The following is a 27,378-nucleotide window of genomic DNA, read 5'->3' as shown; positions in this document are numbered from 1 at the left end:
TTCAAACTGCACCATATTACTCTTACACAGTGACCTTGTATTCAACCCACAATTTTCAGCGTATTAAGGACCCTTGGCTCCCAGCGAACCTCGATTGGTAATTCGAGTGGAATAATATTGTACCGAGACGCGACGCGATGACATCAGAACCACTCAGAGGTATTTATCAGAGGTAATAAAAGTTTCGAATCTGTCGTTGGAGCCATGTATCTTATGGTAATGAATCGCCATAAAATATATGAATCCAAATGAAGACCATTGAATCCATGAAATGAACATCAATGAATTCAAAATGGCGCCTCCCGGCGCCATTCTTGCATTCATTGGTGCTGGAAAAATACAAGAAAGTTACAAGTAATACTGCACACTATGTATACTATGAAGGAAAATGAAAGGGAAATGAAGATGACCATGATGAGAAAGGTGAAAGCCACAATAAGAACAGCAACAAACGTTGTTTGCTGCCTTCTAAGGGGCTCTGTGCTATATAGGACAAACGCAGAGATAGAAGGGGAAGAAAACAAGGACGGACGTTATGAAAAAGGCCATGGCCCTACACTAACTATTGTTTTGTTCGCGACAATGTCACGTTAAATGTTATTAGAGTGATGCCAGCGAAGTCAGGGATGCAAGGCTCGCACGCCCGCTATCATATATATGTGTATATATATATATATATATATATATATATATATATATATATATATATATATATATATATATATATATATATATATATATATATATATATATATATATATATATATGCGGACGCTCTGCGCTTCCTGAGCAAATGATTGGGCGGGCGCACTCCCCACACCCACCGTCCGTTACGACTCTGACTGCGAAATACCATCGACTTCAGATGCGCAAAAGAAAGAGTGAAAGAAAGAAGGAACAACGAAAGGTAGATGGAGAAAGTGTTGTCGTTATGGTATGGCCCCAAGAAAGAAAGAAACAGCAGATATGAGGACGTGAGAGAGAGAGAGAAGCATAACGACTGTGCCCGTCAGAGATTTGCACCGCGGCGCAGGCTCGGCCGGGCCAGACACGCGTGCTTGTCAATGCGCTCTCCAAAGGAAACGAAAGTGGGCAGAAGAAAAGAAAAAAAAGAAAATCGAATCGCGACGCGCGCAGCACACATCTCTGCGGTTGTGGCTGCTTCTTCTTATTCTTTCTTTCTATTTCTCACTCTATCGCCTATGCTTGCGCAGCAGCCGCGAACAGAAAAAGAGAAAGTCATCCAGAGAAGGGGGGGCAGCGAGAAAGCAGAGGCGCGCCCTGCATCCACATAACAGGCGACGCGAGCGGTGGCATGTTCGAACGGCGGGAAAGGCACGTCCGCTGCCGGCGCGGCCACCAGAGCCGCGAAATGCACACAGTTGTCTGTGAGTGTGTAAGAGCGGCAATCCACCCCCGCCGTCCCCTCTGTGCCACCGCGAAGAGCGAATGTGTATGAGGGGGGGGGGAGGGGGGGGGGCACGATGTGCCGCCGGCAGACCCGCTGCGGCAGTCGGTCCCGAGCAATCTCTTATGGCCGATTTTTAATTCGATTATCGGGCCCGTTATGGCGCCTCTGCGCCGATTAGCTGTCACGTTGACCGACCGACCGCACCAAAAACAAGACCGTATGTGCGCGCGGAGCGCAGGACCAAAGAGATGGGAGACGAAAAGAAAAAGAATAAAGGAAGAAAGGAATCGCATCGAGCGCCACGGACACGCCGGGTAAAAAAAGGACAGAAAGGATGAACGGACAAAAAATGGAAGCAAAAGGAATCAGGCAGCAAGCCACGGCAGCAGTAGCAGCTGCGGGCAAGCAAATTCAATTTTTGTCCGCGCACCGTCGACCGAGGAGAGGACCCCCGGGCTTCTGCTGCTGTTTCTGGCGGCAACGGCGCTTATCTGCGGCAGCGGCGTCTCTGTGCGGCGGGCTTTTATATCGGCGAAATGTGTCTGGCGTTGGCGAGAGGACGGACGACGACCACCGCCTCCCCGCCCCCCTCCAGTCGTCTCTCCTCGGTGCCGAGCAGGGGAGCGTCCGACCTGCGAGGCCGCGGCGACGGGCGGCTGCTTCGCGTCACGCCAAACTCGATGTGACCCGCGTCGTTGCGCCTCCCCGCCGCTGCCGGCAACCTGCCGCCTCTGATGGCTTCCGCGCGGGGACGCCAGGGACGCGTCGGTGCTCCTGCGATTCCCTTCTCTTCGGCGATGGCTGCGAGGGACAGGAGGGAGAATTGGGGAACGGGGAGAGGATGGCGGCCTCTTCCCGGCGCTCGCTGCCTGCTCAGCGCTCGCTAAAAGCACGAGCGCATCTCTTGAGCCCTGGCCAAGTTTCTTTTGCAGTAATAAGAAATATTGCCGTCCGCTCCAGCAACGAAATGGGCATATTCCTTTCTTTACGTATTCATGTCTGCGCAGGCGCAAACGCTCAGCTTGTTTGGTCGCCTCTGCTCGGTAAAAATACGGTGATCCTTACGCGTAATCAGTTGAAACTGCAGAGGCGGACGGCAGCGCGGACATTGAGGCATGTGTTCATTGACTCATCGAACAGAGAACGACACGAGCACAAGGCAGCAATTAAGGAAAACAGAAGTGGCAGAAAAGGGGAAGCTGAGGGTCAGGATCTTGCAACAACTGAAGGAACGGAGTAGTAGCACACATGCAGCAGCATTGCATGTGTCGCATGAATGGGCGCACCATCAAAGAATGGCCGCTGTGGTCAGTGAAAACACAGAGCAAGGGCGTGCCCTCCCGCTCCCCCCTCTTCTCAACATTTGACGTACCTGGCAGGTGCGACGAGTAACCATATTTGTTTCCGCTTTGGACAATCGTAGTTTCAAAACCTAACTATTGATGTATAATTTATGATCCGGACAAAGATAGAGAGGGAATTTATTTGAAAGGAGGCAGAGGGGACGGCCTGAGCTAGCCCACTCTTGCCTGCTACTCTGCACAGGTGGAGGGGGTCGTAAAGGTGTGATGAGGGATGATGATGGCATAGAGAGAGAGAAAATTAATTGCAATGAACGCGCGTGCCCAGTGGTAGTATTAAAAAGAAAGAACAACAATAAAAAAGGAGGTTCAACTGCAACTCATTATAAGACAATACTGATTGAAAGTTACGTACGGCCGGTAGAAACGGTTCCATCCTTCTTTTAACCTTTTTCGTGGAGCATTTTGTTCCAGAGAAACGAGATGGCATGCCTCAGCGATAGGGCACGAATGCGAAACCATTACCGCTTCCACCTTGCTTCTGTGCGATCAGCTGTCGGAAATGCAACTGAGTTTTCGCTAACGCACTGTGTTCCAATCATGCCGAACTGAATCATGTGGATTCAGGACGTGTGCAGTATAGTTAGCTGCAAAAATAATGACTAGCATATTAAGGAATGGAATGAATCTGTGTAGCCAAGTTTGCGGACCGTTGCTGCAACTATCCGTACGTGTTACCGGCACTTCGAGATGTACGGCTTTCTTCGAGGATACAGAAGTTTGCTCATCCGCCAGCGTTGTATCGCAAACCTTCAAAGAAAGTGCTTCAGCTTCGGAACGTCGGCAAGAGTGAGTACCGCCTGTTAAACTATGAGAAAAGAAGTGTAGCGCCGCTTCCTGTCACATTACGTTTCGTGCACAGTATCTACGCACATGTATACCCCAACTGGCACAGAATCTTAGGCTCACTCCATCGCCAACGTGTCAATAAGTGAATGGGCCCACACTTGAATATATGCGCACCATATGCGCACAGCAAATGACAGACTATACCGATAGCGTGCGAATGGTCAAGGCAGAATGTCTCCTGGCGGTCCACAAGAGTAAGCGTGTTACTAGCGACAATACAGCTTTGCTATTACAATGTGGAAAACGGCTACATTTCAAGCCTTGATCGTAGCTATAGAACCAATATATCGGGCTGAGATCACCTGCGAGTGATAAGGCAAAAATAATTAGGTAAGAAATTGTTTATAATTTAGGGTTTTACGTGCCAAACCCACGATCTGATTATGAGGCACGCCGTAATGGGGGACTCTGTAAATTTGGACCACCTGGGGTTCTTGAGCATCTAAATCTAAGTACATGGGTGTTTTCGCATTTCGCTCTCTTCGAAACGAGGGTCGCCGTGACGGCGACTCGATCCCACGACCTCCTGCTTAACAGCCCAACACCATAGCCACTAAGTAACCGCGGCGGGTGAAATAATCAGATAGTGACCGCATGAAGGAAATTTGCTGAGTCAGAAATGTGACAAGCCGCTGCTTTAAAATATTTGCGAAATAAAGAACAAATAGCAAAGCACACTAATCCTGATTCAATTCGTGAGCGGAGAGTTTGGATAGCTTGGAATACATATTTAGCCTCGCTTTTCAAACAAGCACCATATACGCTGCGCGCGCCGTTTGGACATAGCTTAACCAGCTTCGAAAGCGCTTTTACATGTTCTCTGAAGCTGTGGCCAAAGCTTCGTCTCGTAAACCCAGTCACAGTCTACAATATCTCCCGAAACATACCTTTGCTAAGCCACACCGGCTTCATACACGCCCATTGTAAACGCGGAGCCAACGGAGGCAGTTGAGGCAAGCAATGGGCACGTCACCACGTGATCAAACATGGCAGCGCGCACGGGATCGCCGCGAAAAAGGGTCAATATGGTGAATGGTTGTAATACTTCAACAATATTTACGGATATAGAGTAACAAGCGTTCCAGCATTCCGTGTGGTACATTAAGTATATAGGCATATTTCAATATGCAGCGCTTATCCATCTGATTCTGGAGGTACTCACTCAATTTGGCGAAGTGTTGGTATCCCCTCCCCCCTTTTCCTTTGCCAAGAACAGTGACGTTGGAGCTAATCAAAGCTCTGTACAGACTTGTTCTGCCATATAGCACGATCTTACAAAAGAAGCGAGCAATGTTGCGCTGTCTTGCAGGCATTCGTGAATCTGTTCATTTCGGCTAGCACCTGATACACGGAGCGAGACTGCGCCCGGTTGTAGGCTGCTGCATTACGGCACTGTGAAGCGGCATAAGTCGGCTTTGTTGTGTTAGAGACGGGAAGCCTCGCAAAAGACTAGGTTTCACATCCTAGCATACTGACCATCGGGTCACAGCAGCGGTGTCCTAGCACTCTTTCTCTTTCGTACGCCAGCGCCGCCTGTAGCGGGGGGAGCAACTGCTCGTCATGCCGCCCAGAGCACCGGCTCGATGGTCGTCGGGAGCAGCTGGAGCGGCAGCGCCGCAACAGCGCCACTGTCTCTGCAGTGGCAGAAGCAGCGACAAACGGCGCCCTGCTGCCCCCGCCCCGAGTCCCGCCCCGGGGGTGTCGCCGCGGTGTCGCCTCAGCTACGAGCGTCGCAACTCGCGGTCTTCCCCCGGCGTGGCGACGCGCACGCGCCGTGTGACCAAAGTCGCGGGGCACGGGCCCCGACCGCCGAGGGGCCGGGCTCCGCTCGGGGGCGACCCGGGGCGTTACTATAGGTGTCTGACACCCCCTTTCCTTGCCTCTGTCGCGGTTGTACTGGCCCTCTCGTTCTTTTCGCAGTCCGTGATCCATTATGGCGCTCCGCGAGATCTAGGGCGTCGACGCAGAGGCGGCGAGAGGCCGCGGGAGCGCGAAGGCGAGAGTGGTTTGTTGACAGCTGGATAAGCTTCCCGGACATCTAGGATAGCAGCTTCCCTTTCAGAGGGATAGGGAAGCCGGTAAGTTCGAGAGAGAGACAGAGAGAAACGCTATAATGAAAGAGATGTTAGCTATAGCGCTATATTAGCTATAGCGAAACGCCTGACAAGCTACTATAGATGATCAGGGTGAAAGATGAAATGTAGAACTCGCAAACCTTAGTAGCGGATGTGGAACATCCTTTCTGCCGCATGCGTCACGAGCACGTGAGTTTTGTGAGTGGAGGCGCTGGCTTACACTTCCAAGGTTAGTTGTAGTAGTAAAAAAACAAACACACACACACACACACACATACATAAATACCCAAGAAAGTGGATGGGGAAACGGCGCTGCGGTAGCTCAATTGCTTAGATAATCGCACGCGTAATGCGAAGACGTGGGATCGTTCCCCACCGGCGGCAGGTTGTTTGTTCATCCACCTTCATTGCCATTAATTTATCGTTTCTTTGATTCAATTATTAAGTACAAGTAATCTTTGCTGTGTTGTCCTTGATGCCTTTGTTTGTTGACTTCTTGTACATTGTACATTGTAAATACAGTCTTATACTCCCAACATCCCCGTAACAATATGATTGATAAAAATCGGGCTCCTCGGTTAACCCCTTTTCCTCTCCTTTATGACTACGATGACTGCAGACGAAGAGGATGGGCTTTGACATTGCCGATCGCCAGACGTCGCAGCATCTTCTTGTGCTCAAATCCAAACAAGACAGTCATTCTCAAGAATATTGAGACTTGCTTTTCAAACGCTGGTCGAACAAGGGATGTCTCAGGCTAGAAAATCTCTCGACAAGTCACATAACCTCCGAGGTCGGACGGTGCGGACTCTCCGCGCGTCTCGCGATCTCGAAGGCTATGCTAAACGTTGCCTTCGGCATGCCTTGCTCGATTACCGTTCATGACTTCGTATGTCTAAGTTTCGTAGCATTTTGCGCGTAATCTATATGTGAAAGAACAGTATAGGGGTCTCGTCATCGTCTCAGCTTGCTGTCGATCATCTCTCATCATAAAAGCGCAGTAATTTCAGCATACTGCATGTAAGATCCTCCGTTACTTGTTGTCTGAGCGCAAATAAGCAGGGCAATCGACATAATCGGACATCTCGCCCTGCGCTACTACACCTCCGACCTCGTAGCACGCATTGGCATGTGTGTTCACGAATGGTGACGCGCACCACCCGCATCCTCGAGGTGTGAATGAACAAGACGGTAGTACTCATCATCGCCTCGTCGTGGTTCCGAGTTCAGCGTAGAATTCGGTAGCAGCCCGTGCGGCCACCTGCGCCGCAGGCAGGCCGGACGCGTCCGTTTGTAACTCGGGCGGCGGCCGCCACCTTAGCTGGGAGACACGCACCAGGGCGCGCGCTGAATGGGAACCCGCGGCGCATTCCTCGCAGGCGCCACTGCTGGCCAATTGCCGCTTGCTGCCATCTTCTTTTTTCACCGACGCGCTCTCTCTTCACGCGCTGCACTCAATCGCCGGCGGCAGCGCGAGTCCGAAGATCGCGAGCGCCGTGTGGTCGCGTATATGCGACGGACCGACGCGCTCGTGGAATTCACTCGCTCGCTCGCCCACGCCGCGAACACAAGAAGAACCCGATGGCGCGTGCGTTTGTGTGCTTTGCAGTGCGGCACCGAGACGGGCAGAAGCGACCGGTCGTATCCACACGAGAGGAAACCGCAATCGTCGTTTCCTCGCTATATCTTTTCCTGCGCCTCTAGGTGTCTGTCTCTTTCAACTTGCGCCGTCTCTCTTCTCCCTCGCTCTCTTTTCATCGCACGTCGATATACCGATGGCCTGCAGCCTCAGCTCGACGCGTAATACGTCGACGGAAAACCGCAACCCCGAAGGAAACTATCCCGGTTTTCTTGAAAGGGCCCCGCCGCGAGATGTGCCGACTTGAATGAACGGCGTTTGCCGTTGTTGCGTTTGTGCGTTTATACAGGCTGCGCGCTTGCCGCTGCTTTACCGATGTTCGATGAGACGCGCTGAATGGAGAGCTGCCGCGTGTTACGCGTGGATACGCTCCTGCTCCGAGTGCCGGGTAAAGGACCGCGCAGGAACGTCGGTTGCGCATTTTCGTGGCCGCTTGTTTCCGCCAGCCACAATGGACCGGGCACTCGACACTTGGTGCGCACTGGGAGGCGTCCTTCTCTTGTCGACTTCGTGTACGTCGATCGTAATAAAATGAAGAAAACAGGCGCACCGCCGATCGACATATCTGGTCAGGCTCCGATTTTAAGGTCACGTTTAGCTTTTGCAATCTCTTTCTTCTCGTCGAATTCGAAGCTGTGAGGTAAGCCTGCAGGCGAGATCTTTCTCTTGCGAAAGCGGACATAATCAGATCATCGATAATGGATAATTGAGAAAATAGCCATCAAATAATTTTTCGTGCTGCAAGCACGTATAGAATTAATCGGTATCCGTCCCGTTATCTTCGTCCTGTTCTGAATCCCCGAGTTTCTTAGCTGCATTCCATCCAGGCCTCTTTTTTTACCTTCGTGACGAGGACGTGGTCGCAGTGCAGACATCAAAATAGAGCAGGCGTCCGGGAATCTTGCGCAAATTGGTGTTGTTTCACGGGAGGTACTTCACCTATTCTTCTTTCCCCCCTTGTCACGCTTGCTGTTCTTCATTATCGCTATCCATACGACAATAATTAAAGTTCAGCATTTTGTGAAAAAAGAAAGAATAGAGAGACCAATGCATATTGTAAGTACTTACTATCACAGTGCGAAGTAAGGGTAAAAATCTGCCGTAAGCACGTCAGCTGCACTGACTACATTACAAGACGCACTCGGCCAACATAAAAAATTCCAATCTGGCCTAACTTGAGCACAGACGGTTCTCATTTAGGCTCCGAAGTTGACGAGTCTTCAACCGGTCCTTACGGGTAGTCGTCTCCACCATGGTTACAAATGCTCGTGCACTTATTTTCATTCAAACGAGAAAAGCTGCCAGTCAGTCTGCACGTTACGCAGCAGTGTCTTTGCTGGTACCACCTGTGTTCCTGCGCTGACAATTCTTGACTATGAACTAATAGACGCATAAAGGCCTTCTTTCACCGTCCATATCTTTTCCAAACGATGCAATTGACGACAAGCCGACTTCATCAAGCGCATAGAACAAATCACATAGTTGATGTGATGAGCTTACTTTCTGTGTGGGCTATGTGCATAGCTGTAGGCTTTACCAAAATGTAGTCGGAAGTAGGGAGCAAGTGACAGAAGAAGTTGGGGGAGGGGTACAGGGTGAGCAGCCCACTGTAGCCAGACAGCGCAGTGAGCCGTACTCCTCGCCTAACCTTAGTGCGTTTGTCTTGTGCAGGGGCCAATAGGTTGGTTCTTATTATTTCCCTCAATCCTTTCGCAATCTCACCTTTATCAGGATAGTCAAACACTGGCTAACTACACCGCGTCATCTTTTAATTCTTTTTTTTCATTTCTCCCTGGTAAAAAAAGGAAATCGCCAAATGCCGATGGCCTTCATACTTTTTTGGCTTCCCCGCAATATTACAACCCTTGCAGTGAAAACAACTTGTACAGAAATGAACAAAGAGTGAGTGAGTGAGTGAGTGAGTGAGTGAGTGAGTGAGTGAGTGAGTGAGTGAGTGAGTGAGTGAGTGAGTGAGTGAGTGAGTGAGTGAGTGAGTGAGTGAGTGAGTGTGTGAGTGAGTGAGTGAGTGAGTGAGTGAGTGAGTGAGTGAGTGAGTGAGTGAGTGAGTGAGTGAGTGAGTGAGTGAGTGAGTGAGTGAGTGAGTGAGTGAGTGAGTGAGTGAGTGAGTGAGTGAGTGAGTGAGTGTATTTTCGTTTTGTTCCAATACTCTTTATCAGAGGCGATATGATGGAGGACGCTTCCTGGGCGCACATTCTTTGCACTTTCCTTTTTCTTTTCCATGTCAGCTCCAGATCCTCACATGTTCGTGCTAGCCTACGAAAAGGGTTAAGCAGGACATGGTTAACAGAAGAAATAAAGAAGGGCGTTTATTGGATTAACTAGTAAGGAAGGACTCTGCTAGTATCTACAAACAGAAACAAAATTTCGATGGCACATGGTACTAAGAAGTGGACGATAGTTGCTGAACTTCCCTTGGCTATACGTTTGGCCGGAAGGTATTCGTGATTATGAATTCGTTTAACGCTTAAGAAAGGTCGCGGCGAGTGATGATCTGAATTAAAAGAAAAAAGTAAGAGTGAGGGCAAGCCAGCAGAAAGACAGAAGAAAATAGACGAGCATCACAATACATAAATGAAACCAGAGTCCAATGAAACATTGGCCCTGCAGTTCTGGGATTCTTTCAAATGCATCAGCGAAGCAACCACGCTTTCATGTGCGCTAAATGTGATACATGGGAAGGGAGCGAAAGCAAACACAGAGTGGAAAAGCAAACCTGCATTTTCAAGACAGATAGCTATTTCCCAATAATAATTATCAGGCGAGCTTTGTTCTGGTGTTACGGGCTCCCCTCTTCCCTCCCCACCCATTCGTTAGCCAGTATGGAAGTGCAGAGAAGCCACAGCAGGAGCGCTGCTTTGACGAGCTTCGCGCTCTCATACCCCGATCCGCTTCTTCGGTTTCCCCCTCCGCAGGCTGAAAAGCGGTGCGCTCATCGTCCGCCCGGCGGCCGCGGCCTGTGGCGGCGCTTGCCTGCTCCTCGCCGCGCGTCCGAGAAGGAAGCGGCCAGCGCCGCTTCGGAGATCAATCAGCACGGTCCCGCTGTCGACCGAGTTGGCGCGGCGCCACGCTAGGCGGCGGCGTCGGCGGCAGCGCCGGCGTCCGTGTCGCCGCGGCAGCAGGCGCATGCGTGGCTCGCCGGGTCGCTTTCCCGCAGAGCGGCAGAAGGGAAGCGCGTGACTTCCCTCGCCCCCCACACGCCGCCTGCCGCGCGCTTCCGCGGCCGCCACAACGTCTCCGACGTCGCGCCGAAGGCGTGGCGTGACGTCAAGACTGCACGTGACGCCCCAGGCGGCACCCCCCTACCGCCACCCCCAATTCTCTTCTGTGATCCTCACCCCCTCCCACCCCCTTCCTTGGCTGTCGGCCCCCTCGGCGGTGGTGGTCGTCGCCGGCCAATCGGAGGACACGTCCCGACGCCGAAGGCGACACGACCGCGCGTCGCTGTCGACGCTGCGCTGCGCCGTCGTGTGGGCAGACCACGAGGCCGTCGCATCCTCCCGGAACTCGTGGGTGCGCACCATCCGAACTGTCGCCGACTGCTGCGTCTCCTCGGAGAGATGTCGCGCAGGTCATTGCTCTGACTTGACTGTGAAGACACGTCAGCCATGTGACACCTGAAGAGCAAACGTGTCGGGCGGCTGTGGTGGTCTGTGTGTGTGCGCGCGTGCTACTCGGGAAGTGAGACTAATCGTGGGTTGTGCTGACTTTCCCACGGAAACAGCCGCGAGAAACTTTGCGGACTGGCCTGGTGTGTCCGAGTGCTATGCTTACGCATCCTTGGCTCCAGTTCCTGCAGCCACCCGTCGTTCCACATCTGCATGCATCGCCGGCCGTGTCAGCTGCCGCCGCCAATGGTGAGTCATCGGGTTGGGTCACGCAAAGAATGTTTTGGGTTTGTCAGTACATCGCATGGTGCATAACAAACGGTACGCGAGCCACGCGTGTTGCACGTGTTGACGTGCCGATCGTTGACTGAGGAGAACGGACGCTGAAGGCGCAGGCGCGGCAACCATTGCAAGCTGTGATTTTCCTACTGATCAGCGCGAACAGTTGCAGGCAGCGCGAGACAAAGCTGAGCTGTTAACATCGTATACGTTCAGTTACAGTGGTGCGTGCTCGTGAACACTACCATTTCAGATTGGGCACGCACAAGTTACTGTGCAAGGTGAGCGGAAAATCGCAAGCACGAATCAACTCGAGGTCGTCGACTTTAGTTGAGAACACGGAAATGAGAAGCGAAGCTACGACCTTATAACTCTGAGTCGGCGAACGGTCGTGGTAATGAACGCAGGAAATGGACACCGAGTTGGTCTTCCGGTAACCGTACGCGATACAGGGCGCTCAGACATGTTCCTTGCTGTTGTTAGATATTTGCAGCGTGGCAGACGAGAGGAAAGAGGGACGAAAAACTGTCTCGCGTCTCACCCAGCGCACCCAGGTGGCCGTAATGTCCGCAGATAAACATTACGCAACGAGTGACTTTACTGGTTGCGCCGGAGTACTGGCATCTCACAACATGCAAAACACCTCAGCGCCAAAACTCATGGCATTACTATGTGTGTTAGGAGCTAGTAACCTGAGAACTGGTGACAACATCTATTGTTGTCAATCGAACGGTCATATTAGTTCAACTGTCGAAATCTTGTGATTATGACAATATAACGTACAAATAAAGCACGCATTTGTGTCTTATCTGTGACTCCTCTAGTAAGCTCTGACGGTAAACAGTGCGCAAATTGATATTGCCGTTGTTAATGTGAATCGACGCTGCTGTCTGTTCCGTAATGTGAGCCTTACTCGTAGTTTTGCATGTGCTGCATTGCGTTGTGTTTTGCTGGAAGACTGTAATTTAAAATATATTTTGCTTATAAATAGAGATAAATGCACACTCTATAGGATACAGCTGCACTTGCACAAGGTGAGGTATTTTGTCGTAACACGGAGTTACAAATTTGTGCACCACATGCTACAACGTTGGATTGCCTAAATGCTAAGAAATCTTCCTACAAAGTCTAATTTACAAATGTGGAAAAAAGAACACTAAGTATTTATCGGACACACACTAGTCCTTCAGACAGCAAGTGGAGTATTTTCCTTACGCTTTAACCGCCTAGTAACTAAAGGGTTCACAAATCAACCTTTAATCTGATATTTGAACACACAATGCAGTCGCGGGATCAAAGCCATTCAGTACTGAAAGAACCTTCCAGTTACCAGAACATTTTGATCAAGCACCACTTTTGCAATATCCGTGCCGGAAATGTGCCGCGAAATATAGTGGCACCTTATTACTCCCCAGTAACATCGTTTGCGCAATATGAGACGAAAATACGTGAAGCACCAGTGTACTGTTGAACATAGGATGGATGGACACAACTTTCTTGTACGTCCGGCAAGGTTTCACGCGACCCGGGCTCAGGTCTCCCACGGGGGAACGTCAAGGCCCTGCCTCAACGCCGCCTCACGGGCTTGCTGGACCGCCCACATCTGGATTCCGAGGTCTGAGCTGCGCAGAGCTGCGGCCCACCTCGACGACAGGGTCTCCGGAGTAACTGCCATTTCTCCTATAACTACATTGCACGCCCACAGCATGTGTTTAAGTGTTGCTGGTTATTCCCGGCACACTTTGCACGTATCGTCCTGATGCTTATCTGGGAAGATACGAACAACAGGGTTCGGTAAACGCAGCTCGTCGTTCAGTGGACTTATTCACTTAATCCCGAACTGACATTCAGGAGCTTGCCACTCCCTGAAATTCCACTCCCCACAAAGCAGACATATATCCATAGACTTCAGGGGCCCTATAACGTAAAACTATTCCAATATGTTTCTATTCCAATTTACTGACGTCAAATTTGCGTAACCACCGACGCAAGCACCGGGCGGTCACCCATAGGGTTGTCTGAACAGACCAATCAAACGCTCTCCTCGTTCATAGGAGGTCCCTTTTGTTTGCTTGAAAAACGAATAACATTGCCTACACTGAGCGGCTTGTTGTATCTAACTGGCTGACAAGAGGCGAGGAGAACGCTCAAGTGGAGAGGGATTCACTAGGGCAGAGCCAGTGCACTGAAAACCGATAACCGGATGAAGAGGGTGGTGCCGGCGTCTGCGATTGGTCGGCTTTCCCTTACTTAGCTTGTGGTGGCTGGTCGAAAATCGCGGCGGCATGCAACGGAAGCTGAAGAATGACGCTAAAATTGACCCTCAGCAAAGAAGAGTTGGCAGAATGAGATAGTAAACGTGTCGAAAGTGGTTAAAAACGTTACACGGTCACGCAAGAAGTTTTATTATACGCAAATACACCCATGCTCTCCAGCAGGTGCGAGTAGCCAGCGTCTCAGCGATCGGCGGCAGCTATGTTTTATTCCTTTCGGAAAGGGGCAGCCTGCGGCTATTCCGAAAAAAAAATCAGTTTTGTTCGGCATATTAATGCATCTTTATCGCGTACACGTCACTTTGACGGGGTGAGTTCGTGCGGTTTTGTGACGTCGCGTGACAGGCAGGTGAAGTGGGTGTAGCCCGAAAACATTTTACCAATAGCCGAGGGCTAATGGCGAAAAGGGGTCGAATCAGAAATAACTGTTTTTCTTTTTTCTGTCAAATCATGCATAATCAGTGTGCACGCATCATATCAGATGGGGAGGTATTGCGGTTTTTGTAACGTCGCGTGACAGACAGGTGAAATAGGGGGTGGTCGAAAAATGTTTTTGACCAATCGCGGAGGGCTGATAGCAGAACTGGAATAGAAAAGTTTGGAATAGTTTTACGTTATAGCGCCCCTGTATACGGCGAACTTCACCACGAGGCGCGTCTTTGGCATAATTAAGTGCCAGATTTCTAAAGGAATCGAACGGTGCAAAAAGACGGGAGGACAGACGCAGCGCTGTGCCTGTCACCTTCTTCGCTGTCCGATTCCCTACACAACTTGCCCCAACCAGCTCAGCACAACCAACGTGGCGTAACGTGACCTGTACGCCTTTGAGGAAAATGAAAGGGAACACCGGAATTTGAACTCAAGGGACCTCGCCTGCTCAACGTCTGTTCCGCATGTGGAAGCTCTACTTTAAACTAAATGCACAACCGGAAAACTGTTTTGAACTTGTCGGCTTCGAATCCTATGGTATCCTATGAATCCTATGAATCCTATCGTTGCGTGGAAACAAATGCTATGTTTATTTCATATTTCTACGTATAATGCATATGACAGGTTGCATTTGGTCTACCATTCTTATACCATTTTAGCCCATCCACTCTACAGACGACAGTTGTCCACTAAAGTGATCATATCCCGTAACACAAAGAAATGCATATTTACGACCACTTACTTTTGTGTAGATGTTAAGGAAGAGAACAAGTAAAGAAACAACAAGAAAGTGGTAGGCAGGTGGATGGTTTCAGAGAAATACTAGTGATTTAAAACGGTTACCCATCAGCCACTGAGCTAATCGGTCAACACCAGCTCTTTTTCACCCCGTGTCAGACGGCCAACCCAAGTTCCAGTGCGTGTCCAAGGTATACAGTTCTCAAATATGGCGGTATTTACAACCAGCGCAAATTCATCTTGGCACGCATACTACGACGTTGTTCATCCTTTCCCGTGCCTCACGATGCTAAATCGGGCTTCTCGTATCTTGCTTACCTTAATTCATCTGGGGCTTGTTATTTTTATTCGCACTCGATTTCCATTTCTTCTTTTTCGAGAAGGCTGCAAAATTAGGGGGAAGTTTCAGCCACCGTCAGCCTCTTGAGGTTTAAAAGATTCTAACCAATCTCTATAGTTGGCAAAGGTCCTGGATCTGGATGGGCGAAGGATATGGCGTTCTGGTATTGACCACAAAGACGTACGTCCCACGTCTAGTTATAGTATAGCGTAAGCAGGAATAACCACTCAGGAAGACGCAACATACATGACGCTAACTTCCAACAATGTTCTTGGAAGTTAGTGCCGTGTCTGTGTGTCGTGCATCAGTGTTCCTGTTTCAGCTCCTAGACTAAATTATGATGTCCTACAAAACTGGCCACATTGGCAATACACCTCGACTTATACTAGGTGCCCGGAAGGTAACTGTGCAGTGAGGAAACAAACAAAAATATACGCATAATTTTCAATGACATTGCACTTTCACGTGTAATTTGGTAGCGCAGGACGTATAGCGAATACGCCTGGTAACTTTTCTGGGGCGCGCTCAAAGGACGGAGGTCCGAGAAGCATCCTCACGTACACGTTGCAGGAGCTACAGACAGTCATTGCCCAGTGCATTGCACAGATAACTCCACCAGCAGTCCACCTAGTGTTTAACAATATGCAGCGTCGTGTGCAGAGATCTATCTCTTCAAGGCGGTGGTGGACATTTTCAGCATCACCTGTGCAGTGATGACTGCACTGCCGTAGGTAAAACTTCACATTTTAAGACCATCATTGGCTCTGCACAGTTAATTTTTGGGTGCCCAGTATTTGGATTACTTTAAATAACGCTGAGAAGGAGAGGGTGCGAAGGGGGTGAGGGGTATGTGCGTGTGTGGAAAATTTGCTTTAACTTCCTTGAATGCCTTCTTTAGGGCACGCTTTGGAGATATAATCTCTGTTGATTACTCTTTCAAAAGAATTCTTACAGAAGAGGTGTTCATAAACGGGGGCGCCATTTAATCCGAGTAGCGAGCATACAATGCCCTGGCCAGTGACAAATGGCTCTTCGAATAAAACAAAAAATAATAAGAGAAGCTTCGCGGATCCGGCCCCTCTAGCAAGCTCGAGCTTGGAAGCAGTAGCTGTCTGCTTCAGTTCGCCTCTTTTCATAATATTACGCGATTGCTCTCTGAGCACAATGACAAAAAGCGCCGCTATATTCATGGCCCACGATAGGAGAGACGCGGATGCTTCACGGCGAACTACGAGAGAATGTGGACAATTGAAGCGCGTGATTTGCTGCTCGCCGACAACCCTTTATATACAGCTGTCCACGTGGAAGACGCCGGTGCTGATGGGATTATGCACTTTTCGTGAGCCGTTCCATCTTGCGCTGACACATTGAGAGCCGGCTTCGTGTGTACGCGTAAGCTACGGGCAGCAGCGCAGTCCGCACGCAGTGGCCGCGCGCGGAGTCCGGCGCCCGCCCGACGCCCGCGGTTAAGCGCAGCGCACCCGTCGCTCCGTGCAGGCGTTGCTCGTTTTGACGCTCTTCAATGTCACGCCTCATGACAGGGGCGCATAAAGCACTGACGGTATAGAATAGGGTGTTAGTTGGTTCAGGCATCTATACTTCAGCCCATCATCTCTCCCTGTTTGTGATGTCGGGTGTTCTCCGTACGTATGGACGACACGCCAGTACAAACGATATCGCTCGTTGTTTGTCAACTTATGGAGAAAGTTCACAATTAGGGAGGAGACGTGCGCTGAAACAAGAGCCGATTCATTCATTCATTCATTCATTCATACATATTAAGTAGTCTGCTGAATTTAACGGGCCGTTATGGGGAACGACAGCTTCTCTGAAAACTGGAGAGGTTTGTCTGGCTGTTTGTCTAAAAGGCTATTCCATATATAGATTAATTATGTGAAATGACACTTATTCAAGAAACGTACCAAGGAGATGGCGTGCATGATGAAGGAGGAAAAGGAATTCCATGCGAAAACACAACGAGTGTCTCACGTGCGTCCAACTGCTTTATTTGTCTAGTACAGTGAAAATAAGAGTAGTGACGGTCACTAATCAACGTTTCTTAAATGACTAGAAACTTTCATTTAAGAGGAAGCTTCAGCTGAGGCCCAGCTCCGACGCGGCATATTCAAATACATGTAAAACGCAAAAACGCTTTTTTATATAACCCCTGGATTGATTTTAATGAAATTTCTTGCATTTGAGAGGAAAAGTTAAATTCTAGTGACTGTTGGAAGTAGAATGTTGATCTAGCGCCTGAATTTTGTTTACATGATTTTCAAAAATTAGAAAGTTTGAAAAAATAGAAGCACGAAGTTTACAAATTAATAGCTCTGCATCAAGAACAGATGTCGCGGTTCTGTAAACGGCACCCATTAGGTCATTGAAAGCGGGCATATTCTATATGTCATTTTATATCTTACATGAATTTGTTACGTTGTGTACAAGGGTTCCGCAAAAGCTACATTTTCATATAACTATTTTTTTCTTTAGATTCATGTGTGGCATATCAATTTTGTCCGATTTAGATGTACTATTATACGCAATTCACAGAATTGTGATATCCATTTTCCTTGCTGAGTGAGAGAGTTGTAAACTTGATAGTTTTGTTTTGTGAAAATGTTCGATTTTCGCCAATTTTAAACAAAAAAATTGCTGACCGAAATCAAAAATTCGAAACCAGCCGTCACTAGATTGTGAGTTTTTCTTTTAAATGCAACAAACCTCGCCACATTTGGTGAGCGGTTGCCGAGAAATACAAATTCTTCTTATACGTGTATTTAGATAGGAGCACCCGAGCTAAAGCTTCCTCTTAATAGATAGCCGTGTGACGTCAAACGACGTATACTGCCACAGTCTCAGAGAAAGAAAAATGATTTCTTATTGTCAGAGCGCGTACTGTTCTCTGATTAAGCCACGTAAAATTGCTTGTGAGTACTGAGGGCCAATAGACCGCGGATACTTGCACGAGCTTTGCGTCGTCAAAAATATGGCTGGCGCTAACTTGGGCAGAATCCGCGAAACTGCTCTAATGCAAGAACGACCTGTCATTGGCCATTACCCGGCCGTTCCCTGCACAATCATGGTAGCAAGCGATGCGATGATCAAGTCATTAAAAGTTGTGAATCTGGGCTGTAATTAGGTGATGACAGACCGGGCCTCCACAGCGCTTTACGGATTTATTTAGACCAATTATGGTTATACTTATGCCGAATTAAATTAAATACCGCGCTTTTTGTTCTTCTTATGATGGAATAGAAACACCTACTTTATAGAAGAAGTTGTATACATCTTTTCAGAATTTTAATTTCATAAACAACATCTAAGCCACCACATGACGCTTTGAAAATTCGGCTCGACATTCTACAACATTTTCACTTGATTTCTTGACGTACCCGATGAAACAAACTGCTATAGTCAATCCTAATTAATTATTTATTATTAGACACCCAATGATATTACTTCTTTCGTGGGATACCGTCCAACAACACCGTGTCACAGCTTCGTTAAAGGGTAGGGAATAACATTTTCTTCTTTCTTAGATGGTCGCCCCACGAAGACATATGACACCTTGTGCACAAGTTCGGAAATCCATAAGGCACTTGGGTTCAGAACAAATCATTTGGATATTTGACGAACTCCATCATGGAGAACTCGTTTGTGCCTTACTATACTCCGTGCCGCCCTATCTACCGCGAAACGGTCTTTGCTCAGAGGACGCGGGCAAAGAAAGGGGGAGCGGGGGGGCGTATAGGACACACGAAGCGCTTCGTGCGTCTTCTTCAAGAAGGTCCTGTGCCTTGGTCAAATCGTTCAAGCAGTGCATGTGCAGCCGTGTGCAGCCCTCACTTGCATTGCGGCGCACAGTCGCTGCCGCTATATGAACTGTCAGTATCTCCAGCAGTTCATCATTTGCAACGGGGCGGCGAAAGTTACGGTTAGGAAGTCTGCCTAATGATTTTACGCCGTCCTGAGCTGCCAAGAAAGAAAAGGAAAGAAACGCTTTGGCAGCAAGTGTTCTTTTCTTCTTGCTATTCGAAAACGCACGAACAACGACGCGCTGTTTCTCCTGCACCAACAATTACCAACCGCGGCACGGACACTTATTGGCTTCGATAAAGGGACCCTATACTTCAGGCCAAACGACGTCATCGGTGAGATCATCAGATATGTTTCGGGCCTTTAATGAAATCACTAATGGCCGATACACGCGCTAGGAGCCATGCCCAAAGCTCTCCGTAAGTATCGTGTACGCATCAGCTGAAGCTCTCTCTCGCCAGAAAAACATGGCATAAAAAAAAAAGAAGCACTTAGGGGTGTCTGTAGTATTCGACATGCGCATTGTGTAAAAACTCGGAGCCTTGCGATAAGAGATTTTTACGCAACCCTTTTTAAGTTTGGTTAAGTCACGTTTGGTTGCGCAGACTTTATGCAGAAGCTTCGACAATTGAAGTGGTCATCTCATCATGCGGCATCGATGGCTACGTAACTCGCGGGCCGACGGCTACGTCATTTATGCTGATCAATGCTTGGAGCCTGGAAGTGCTGCCTGGAAGTAATAAATCAGGCTGAATAGATAGACTAACCGGAGCTTTCGAATCGGACAATATTACCGCCACCGAGATAGGAACACGATATCAATTACTTCTGAGCCTGCCTCATTACAGCAGCTTGCGCCATCTTCACTATAGCCATGCAGATGAAGCTGCTCGACCACAGTGAGAGGGAAAAGAAAGAGAGAAGGTGGTGATGTTAACTAAAAAAGCGTCTCGTTGTCTATCCTATGCTCGAAAAGAGGAACATGGAAATAGAAAGAAGGGAGAGAGAGAAAGGCGATGAATATGTACACGTGCGCACAGTCAAAAGCAGCTCACACAAGCCAGGCGTTTTTAAATACTGTATAACTAAAGTGCCATTACTGCCCTCTGGGACGATGATCGGTGGAGATGGTGCTCCAGCATCGTTTGTACGGTCAGTCGACCGTACCGTAGCTACTTGACAAGGGCACGAAGCCGCCATAGACTTGTGAAGAAAGAGAGCTGCAAGAAGGCTTCACATCTTTTCTCGCGAACTGGCACACAATTGTGCAAGTTCACAACTCTACAATTGTACCTGTGCTTCCCAGGCTCTTCCCTACAACCTCACCTTCTGTATTCGGCCTCTATTTGGGATTTCCCGCGGGAAGGTTGTCTTACGAATGACTAATTCATCTTGAAATGGCTGATTAAGTAAGCGAGACTATCAATGATCCTTCCCGGTGAAATGAGTTCAGTGTGGTGAAGTGAGTGCGTGGCTATGGCATGGAGTGGTTAGGGAAAATTGTCACGGTCAAGGACAGAAATCCTGCGGAATTTCACACCAACAGGGGGTGCACAAGTTTAAGAAAATTGGCGTTTCAATTTTTAATCCTACAAGTCGATTTGGAGTCGTATTGTTTTGCGGCATGCGTATCCTTCTTTTTTTCCACGTTTGTTTGCTTTTTCTCTCCGCTGTTGTTTCCGTCTTTCATTTCCCCTTACCCTTCCTCTAGTTCAAGGTAGCAAACCAGAATCTCATCCGGTTAACCTCCCTGCCTTTCCAATCCAGTCTCTCTCTCTCTGTCTCTCTCTGTATATATATATATATATATATATATATATATATATATATATATATATATATATATATATATATATATATATATATATATATATACACACATAAATTTTGACTTTGTATTTTCAAGGCTGTTCTGGCTCCCTGTCCCCTGTCCCCTGTTTTGTTATCACTCTTTTAGCGCGCCAGTTTTGCAGGCCTTGCGAAAACTGAGGTTGCGCAGGGGTTCTGATGCAACTAAGGGATCCAACGCGGTGGCTCTGTGGCTATGGCGCTCTGCTGCTTAGCACGAGGTTGCAGGTTCGATTCTCGACCACGGCGGCGACATTTCGATGGTGGTGAAATGCAAGATATTTCGTGTAGTAACATTTACGTACGCGTAAAGTGGCGCCAGGTGGTCAAAATTATTCCGGAGTCCTCCACTACGGCATCTCCCAGAGCCAGAGTTTTGCTTTGAAAGTCGTTAAACGGCAGTGAATCAACAAACAAGGGTGCGCGAATATTTGAAATCACGAGTAAGAACCGAATACTTTTGCATGGAATTGAATTTGCTATTCGAATCGAGAAACTAACATACAATTTCTTCAAATATGAGATGATGATGGCACGTTGAATAGGGGTTCTTACGGTTATTCAATGCGCGGTACTCTTTACCATCAAGATCTCCACTGCAACTCATGTATAACAGAACAAAACCGAGGCGCATGTTCATGGTCTACCGGCCACTGCAATTTGATGTTATAAGCCTATGGGAACTTGCGATAAACGTTCACCTGCTTCTTAAGTGCTAGTCTCTCAGTCGAACGGCCTTTAAAGCGACGTTGCAGACATTCGATGAAGATTTTTCGCTGATTGAGTTTTAGTGCGACCACAACGGATTTATGCGCATCACTTGCATGTTTGCAGGCTTATAGTGTTTTCCTAAGATACAGACATGTACAGGTATCACAGCTCAGCTTCACTTGATCAGGTTACGATACTACTGAAGCTATGCTCTGTGATAGCCGATGTATTGTCATCGTATTGGCGTCGTACTTGAAAAAAAAAAACACGATAGGTATTGAATACGACTGATCTATAGTATATCAGACTAAAGCACAAGCGTAGTACAGGTTCCACTTATGCCTGAATTAAGTCAGCGGCCAAAAGGAGTGGAAAGAAACGACCCCAGCGGACATTTTGACGAATGGACCAAACGCTGTTCATTTACGTGCAAGATTTGTTCATGACCCGAGGTCTCTGAAATTCGCCTGTCCACACCAAGAGCTCAACGAGTGCAAACCTTTTGTTCGGAACTGGTGTAGTTAAATCCTAGGTGGTACGCGAAGCGTGCAGCGGTAAGAAATATGAGGACCGCCACATATCTTGTCGCTGCCCATTTGATTTTTTATATACTGCCGAAAGGCTGTCAGCTCGCTGCAAAGCAGATAAAAACGACGCGTGTTAAGTCCGATCCACGCAACGAATTCAACTCGTCCCAGCTTAAATAAATACGTCTCTGTCTCCTTCCATAGCCGACCAATCCTCGGAGGCCATTCGTTCTTCGGATCTAGCCGGGCGCGACGTACTCACGGTCGCGATCACCGATTGCAAAGGAAACGAAAATTGGGCTCAAATTTCGCCTCGCCATTTTCCGTTCCTTCGCGAACGGCGGCGGCAGCTGTGACGCTTATCCCCATCGGCTGGCGAGATTTGCACAGCGTTGGCGCCGAGGAGCGCCTTGATTGATTCGGGCGGCTTTGCTGGACGGGGCGATCGGTTAGCGCGGCTATATGCAGACGAGCTTCCCCTCCTCCTCGCCCTGCCGCGACGGTTTCCCGCTCTGCACGGCGGTGCTTTTACTTCGCGCCGGGCCAAACGAGCGCTGCCACCTTCACGACGCGAGGTCGGCCTGTCATTTGGCTCGAGTGGAACGTATTCCGCGTTTCGTTTCCTTTATTCTCCTCCTGCGCCGGTGCTATTCTCTCTTGTCTTTACGTATAGTACTACCGTTTCATCAAAAGGACGTCGGATGGGGAGGAGGGTGCGGGTGGCGTTGGGTTCCGCGATTGCAGGCTCAGAACTTGGCAGTACAGTTGAGAATATTCAAGTGGTTTCAAATGGGCGTAGGCGATTAACGTTGTAGACGGATTCGCGCTAATATTCACCCTCACCTCCCCCCCACCGCGTGCGTTGCCAATGTATCGGGGGTAGCTGTCCCTTAAAATAACTTCAGCTTTAATGGTTCGTTCTGATTACATGCATATTTTATTTTGCTCGCGATTGGCATTATTCCAGTTTCTTCTTTATATATTACTCGTTTTCTCTTTCTAGCTGAAAAAAATGGTTAACTGTTTCGTTTTTCCGCCTAATGAGCGTGACGCACTATTCGGGCGCAGTTATATGTTTATGCAGATAGTTTTATGCAGGCAAGGTAGAAGGGGAGAGATATACCTCTCCTGCACGGACTTTATTAGCCTCTCGGCGGGGAAAAGCGTGCGTCATGACGATTTCGCGGCAGGAAAATTGCCCACGGCTTATTAGTCACAGTATACTGGTAGTATGGTTATTAGCGATCGCGAGCATGAAGCACGAAGTAATGGTCGCCGATTTCATGGAGCATATTAATTAGTGCGGTAACTTTACGCCTGCATGAAATCGTCCTTAGATGTGACCACGGACCATTCTTTCTGAAAACAATGCCGTGCCGCAGGAGACGTTGGCGTTAGATGTGATTCGGTTCTGTCGCGAGCAACAGTGTTTCTCTTTTATGCAATGCGCTACTCAATATTGACCGAGGTCACACAACAAGCGAGCCCACCAAAAAGTCGTTCTCTCAATATGCGACGGTCGATCTTGCTCGGACAGTCACGCTGTCATCGGGAGAAACGTCATGCAGTTTAGCATTCCTCCCCACCCTCTATAGTATCTCAGCGGGGGAAAAAAAAAATACTCTTCAGCTTCGTGCGGATGCTTGTCCACAACGCACATGTACAGAGGTCTTGACAGTGCGGAAAATTAAGGGACACTTAGGTGCGAGAATGGCCTTCCAGCAAAAGAATACAAAGCAGAGGTGGCTTGCGCGCGCTGTCCAGAAACACGCATCCTCGACCAGACTAATACGCTCAGCGAAGAAAAAAGGAAACAGAGGTGCATACAGGGTGCGAATAACTCGCGATTAGCCCGAGCACGGCCTCTTTTCTCGTGCACGAGCACGTGTTGAGGTATTATAAGCCTTTGCTTTTCCTGGTTGGGGCTACACTGCGCCCTTCGTGCGCGGGTGGAGGATAGCCGGACTCAGCTGCCTTGAGCTTCGACGGCGCGTTTAAGCAGTCTGGCCACGACAGCCGCTCGAGGTAAACAAAACAATGTTCGTCGTGCATTTGCTCTCCCTCCCTGGGCGCGGCGATCACGCACGCGCACCAATTCGTCGCTCCACCTGGAATTGGTATTCAGGGCGGCGGCGGCGACGACTGCAACTGCCGCCCCGCGCGGCGGCCCCACTGCAACGGGCTCCTGGCCAAATGCACACCGCGTCTGGCCCCGAAGCCAAGTGTCCCTGCATCTAAACAGCGCGACCTTCTTCGCCTTGTGCGCCGTTTGCTGGGCTGACTGACCTGCAACTGCGCTCGTTCCAATTTCACTGGGTTTATTGGGCCGAACGAATGCCCGTGTGGGCAGGCGTGCCCTCGTGGCGGGGAACGAGAGCTCACGTCGGTCAGTGGCGAGCCGTCGCCGAACCACTGAGCGATAACGCACCAAAGGTGTAGTTATAGCGAGGCCCGCCAGCTGTGAGAGCAGGTCGAATGTGGCAATATCGAAACAGTATTGATTCTGGTCCCAATTAGCAAACAGAGTGATGCTGATCTAAGAAATGAGACACCCAAATTTCAAAAATGCGCTCATCCGAGTATAATCGTGGGACAGTTTAATTAAATAATTCAATAACTTCTGGGGCTTTACGCCGCCAGTGTGGGACTCTGGATTAATTTTGACAACTTGCGGTTTTTCAACGTGCACCCAATGCACTGTACAACGTGGGTTTTGCATTCTGGCCCCATAGTAATGTGACCGCTGCGGTCAGGATCGAACCCGCCTCTTCGAGCTAAACAGTGCATCGTGAAACAGATAGGTGAGCTACAAAAAAAAAACGAACTTTAACACTACAGTTATAAGGGTGCGTGGAAGCTGTTAACACACGAAGTTCTCTTCTCCTGACTCGGCTGCCGTCGCCGATCTCCAGTTTCGCACGCGGCCTGGAACTGCCGATCGAAAGACACTTCAAGACTTCAGGTTACAAACTGACCAACCTGGAAATCACGAGTGAAGGCTAATGGAAAAGACATTTCATAAGTCACTTCTGCAATCACAGATCTGCATGAAACGGGCCTGTGTAAGCAGGGCTAGTTGGTTCACGTTCAACACGGCGAACGGCACAGACGAGGAGACGAGTGAACGAACAAAAAGCCGTTGTAGCGGTGCCCTTTTCCGATGCTATTCTTTTTCTTGTCAATCGTCAGAGCGTGTTATGAATGGGATAAACCGCCCCGTGTTATGAATGGGATAAACCGACCGTGAACGGCAGTTCACAAGACTGGCATATAATCAAGCGGGAGGCATTGCTACGCAATATTGGCACTGTACAGATGAGTGAATTTTATTCGGAATCGTGCAGTAAAAGTATGGTAGATGAAAAAGGCGCATACTCTACCCCCAACCCCGAAGAGTAGTGGGGACGCTGCTGTCCAGCTCCCGCCTCTCGGACCAGATCATGTTGGTTGAGAAGGTGGTCGCAGCCAAGGATGGATTCGCAGTCATGGATTCCCGTGAAGAGGGACCCACTCCTGCGAATCAAGCCATCTCTAGGTTCATTAAACATTTTTTTCTTTCTCTGCCTTTCCCGTTGTGAGCACTGTTAATAATTTATTTATTTATTTGTACTGCAACCGCCCTCACAGAGGTTTTAGCAAGGTGGTATACAAAGTAAAAGAATATACAACATAATGGTGCAAAGGAACATGCAGAGGTTGCAAAATCTGCATAAATCGGCTCATTATTATGAAAACAGTATTATGTAGACTAAAAGGACACAAAATTACACTGATAGTGCATTAAAACTATATTTCGGTTATCAAAAATAGAGGAGAACACTGATAACGAATCTGCTTGGAAAACGTTGTTGCTAAGATTATCCCAGCCTCTGGCTCTTCGTCGGAAAAAAGCGCACCTAGAACAGTCATTATAGGAGCGAAAAGGTGATATCGTTAGGCCGTGTCCTTGTACGTGTCGAATAACCGGCAGGAACAGTAACCCATTCGCTTGTCAACGTTATAGTGCCCTTTAATTAGCTGATATAAAAATTGTTCGCTCGTGAGTGGTTTCTTTTGGATAAAGGGATTAGGTTAGCACATGCCTCATCTGTACGTCAAGTTGATACCTGTATATTGTGAAAATATGCCTGTGGTAGTTGGAGCTTCAGGCAGGCATCGAGAATTCGCTGGAGACGGACAGTCCGAAACAGTGGGGGAACTCCAGTCAGCTAGAACGGCGTCACGAATTAGTGACGTGTTTTATCGCAGTGGCTATTCTAGACTGAGATATCAGAACTCTGCGGGAAGTGTCGCGATAGGAGCGAGCGGTGACTGTTAGCGAGGTCATTGCCAACGACGCCGCAACGACGCAGCAAGCATTGAAAAAGGATGTTGCGGCCGTTTGCGAGAGCACGATGGTCAGCCCTCCCGATCTCGGACACTCACTGGTAGTGGGTTTCGTGACACTCCAGCTGCGACGAGGCATCATGGTATCGGTTGTAACTGGACCGGGTGTTCGCAAGGACTTGTGCGTTCTTCGTTCAGATTGGTTACACACCTCCGCGCGATTTTTGGTGGGTGTGAAAAGTCTGTCCAACACATACTCCGAATCTCTATACGCTACTATGACCAGCGCCTTCATCTCACATCTCGCAACGTGAGACAGTCACATTTTTTTAGATCATGCTCAGTGATAAAAGTTTTTACTTGATTATTGCGACGTGAATTTGCGGACGTTCGAGGCACATTCGCGCCGTCGCCGTTGGCGGACTGCCCTGCCATCGACGACGCATGCGAGGGGCGCGCGTGTATGATTACCAGGTCTGCAAAGACGCGATGTGTGATTGGCTCAAAAAGCGATGAAGCCCAGCGGTCGCGCCGTCACACTCTGCTGAATCGGCTCCGCCAGAGCCAGGACAACTTCCTGGCTTCCACAGCTGGCATGGGCGTTGTGCGCACGCGCATTGGCGTTCAGGCTGGGCAGCTGTGTGCATGACCACACCGTGGTGAACGTCAAGCTAAATTTACGTCATCCTTTCTTTTGGACGTTGACCAACGTTCCTTCGGTCTCATCTCGTTCGAGTTGTGCAACACCGGCAGCTCCGCTGAGACGCTCCTCATCGTGGCAGCGCTGTGAGACGCGAACAGCTCAACGCTAAAACCTCGCCATTGCTCTGAATCCTTCGCGTTTGGGCGAAACAAACAAAAAAAAGCTTATTTTGTAAAACAAATTCTGGTGTAAACATTCTGGGACTGTGGCTACGTGCCTCGCAAGCCAAGAAAGCGGTCGTACATTGCTGCAGTTTCTGAAGTGAACAGACTTTAATGAGTGAGCGTGTTGTTCCCACGTGCACCTCCAGACAAAGTGACTCCGTCAGTGTTTTCTCTATTTCTTTTTCTTCTTTTAATCCCCTAAGTTCCTTTTCCTTGAGTAGGGTAGCAAACCATACGTGCGTCTAGTTGACTAGGGAGCCTTT

The 27,378-nt window shown here is 48.9% G+C and overlaps 1 protein-coding gene across 2 annotated transcripts in view; it reads left to right on the top strand.

Moving 5' to 3' along the window:
• Positions 1–10,506: 10,506 nt before the first annotated feature.
• Positions 10,507–27,378, top strand: part of LOC135919557 (zinc finger protein basonuclin-2-like) — a 342,921-nt gene continuing 326,049 nt past the window's right edge. The window contains exon 1 of one of the 2 annotated variants that reach the window (XM_065453468.2): positions 10,507–11,210. In XM_065453468.2, the coding sequence (XP_065309540.1) occupies positions 11,120–11,210 (91 nt within the window). In that variant the 5' untranslated portion in view covers positions 10,507–11,119. The remainder of the gene's footprint in view (positions 11,211–27,378) is intronic. The other variant, XM_065453486.2, reaches the window with a different exon arrangement.

The sequence above is a fragment of the Dermacentor albipictus genome, chromosome 2 (assembly GCF_038994185.2).
Source record: "Dermacentor albipictus isolate Rhodes 1998 colony chromosome 2, USDA_Dalb.pri_finalv2, whole genome shotgun sequence".
In the NCBI taxonomy this organism is placed as follows: Eukaryota; Metazoa; Arthropoda; class Arachnida; order Ixodida; family Ixodidae; genus Dermacentor; species Dermacentor albipictus.
Note: the sequence above shows the minus strand (reverse complement) of the source record. Positions and strands in the feature narration are given on the sequence as shown.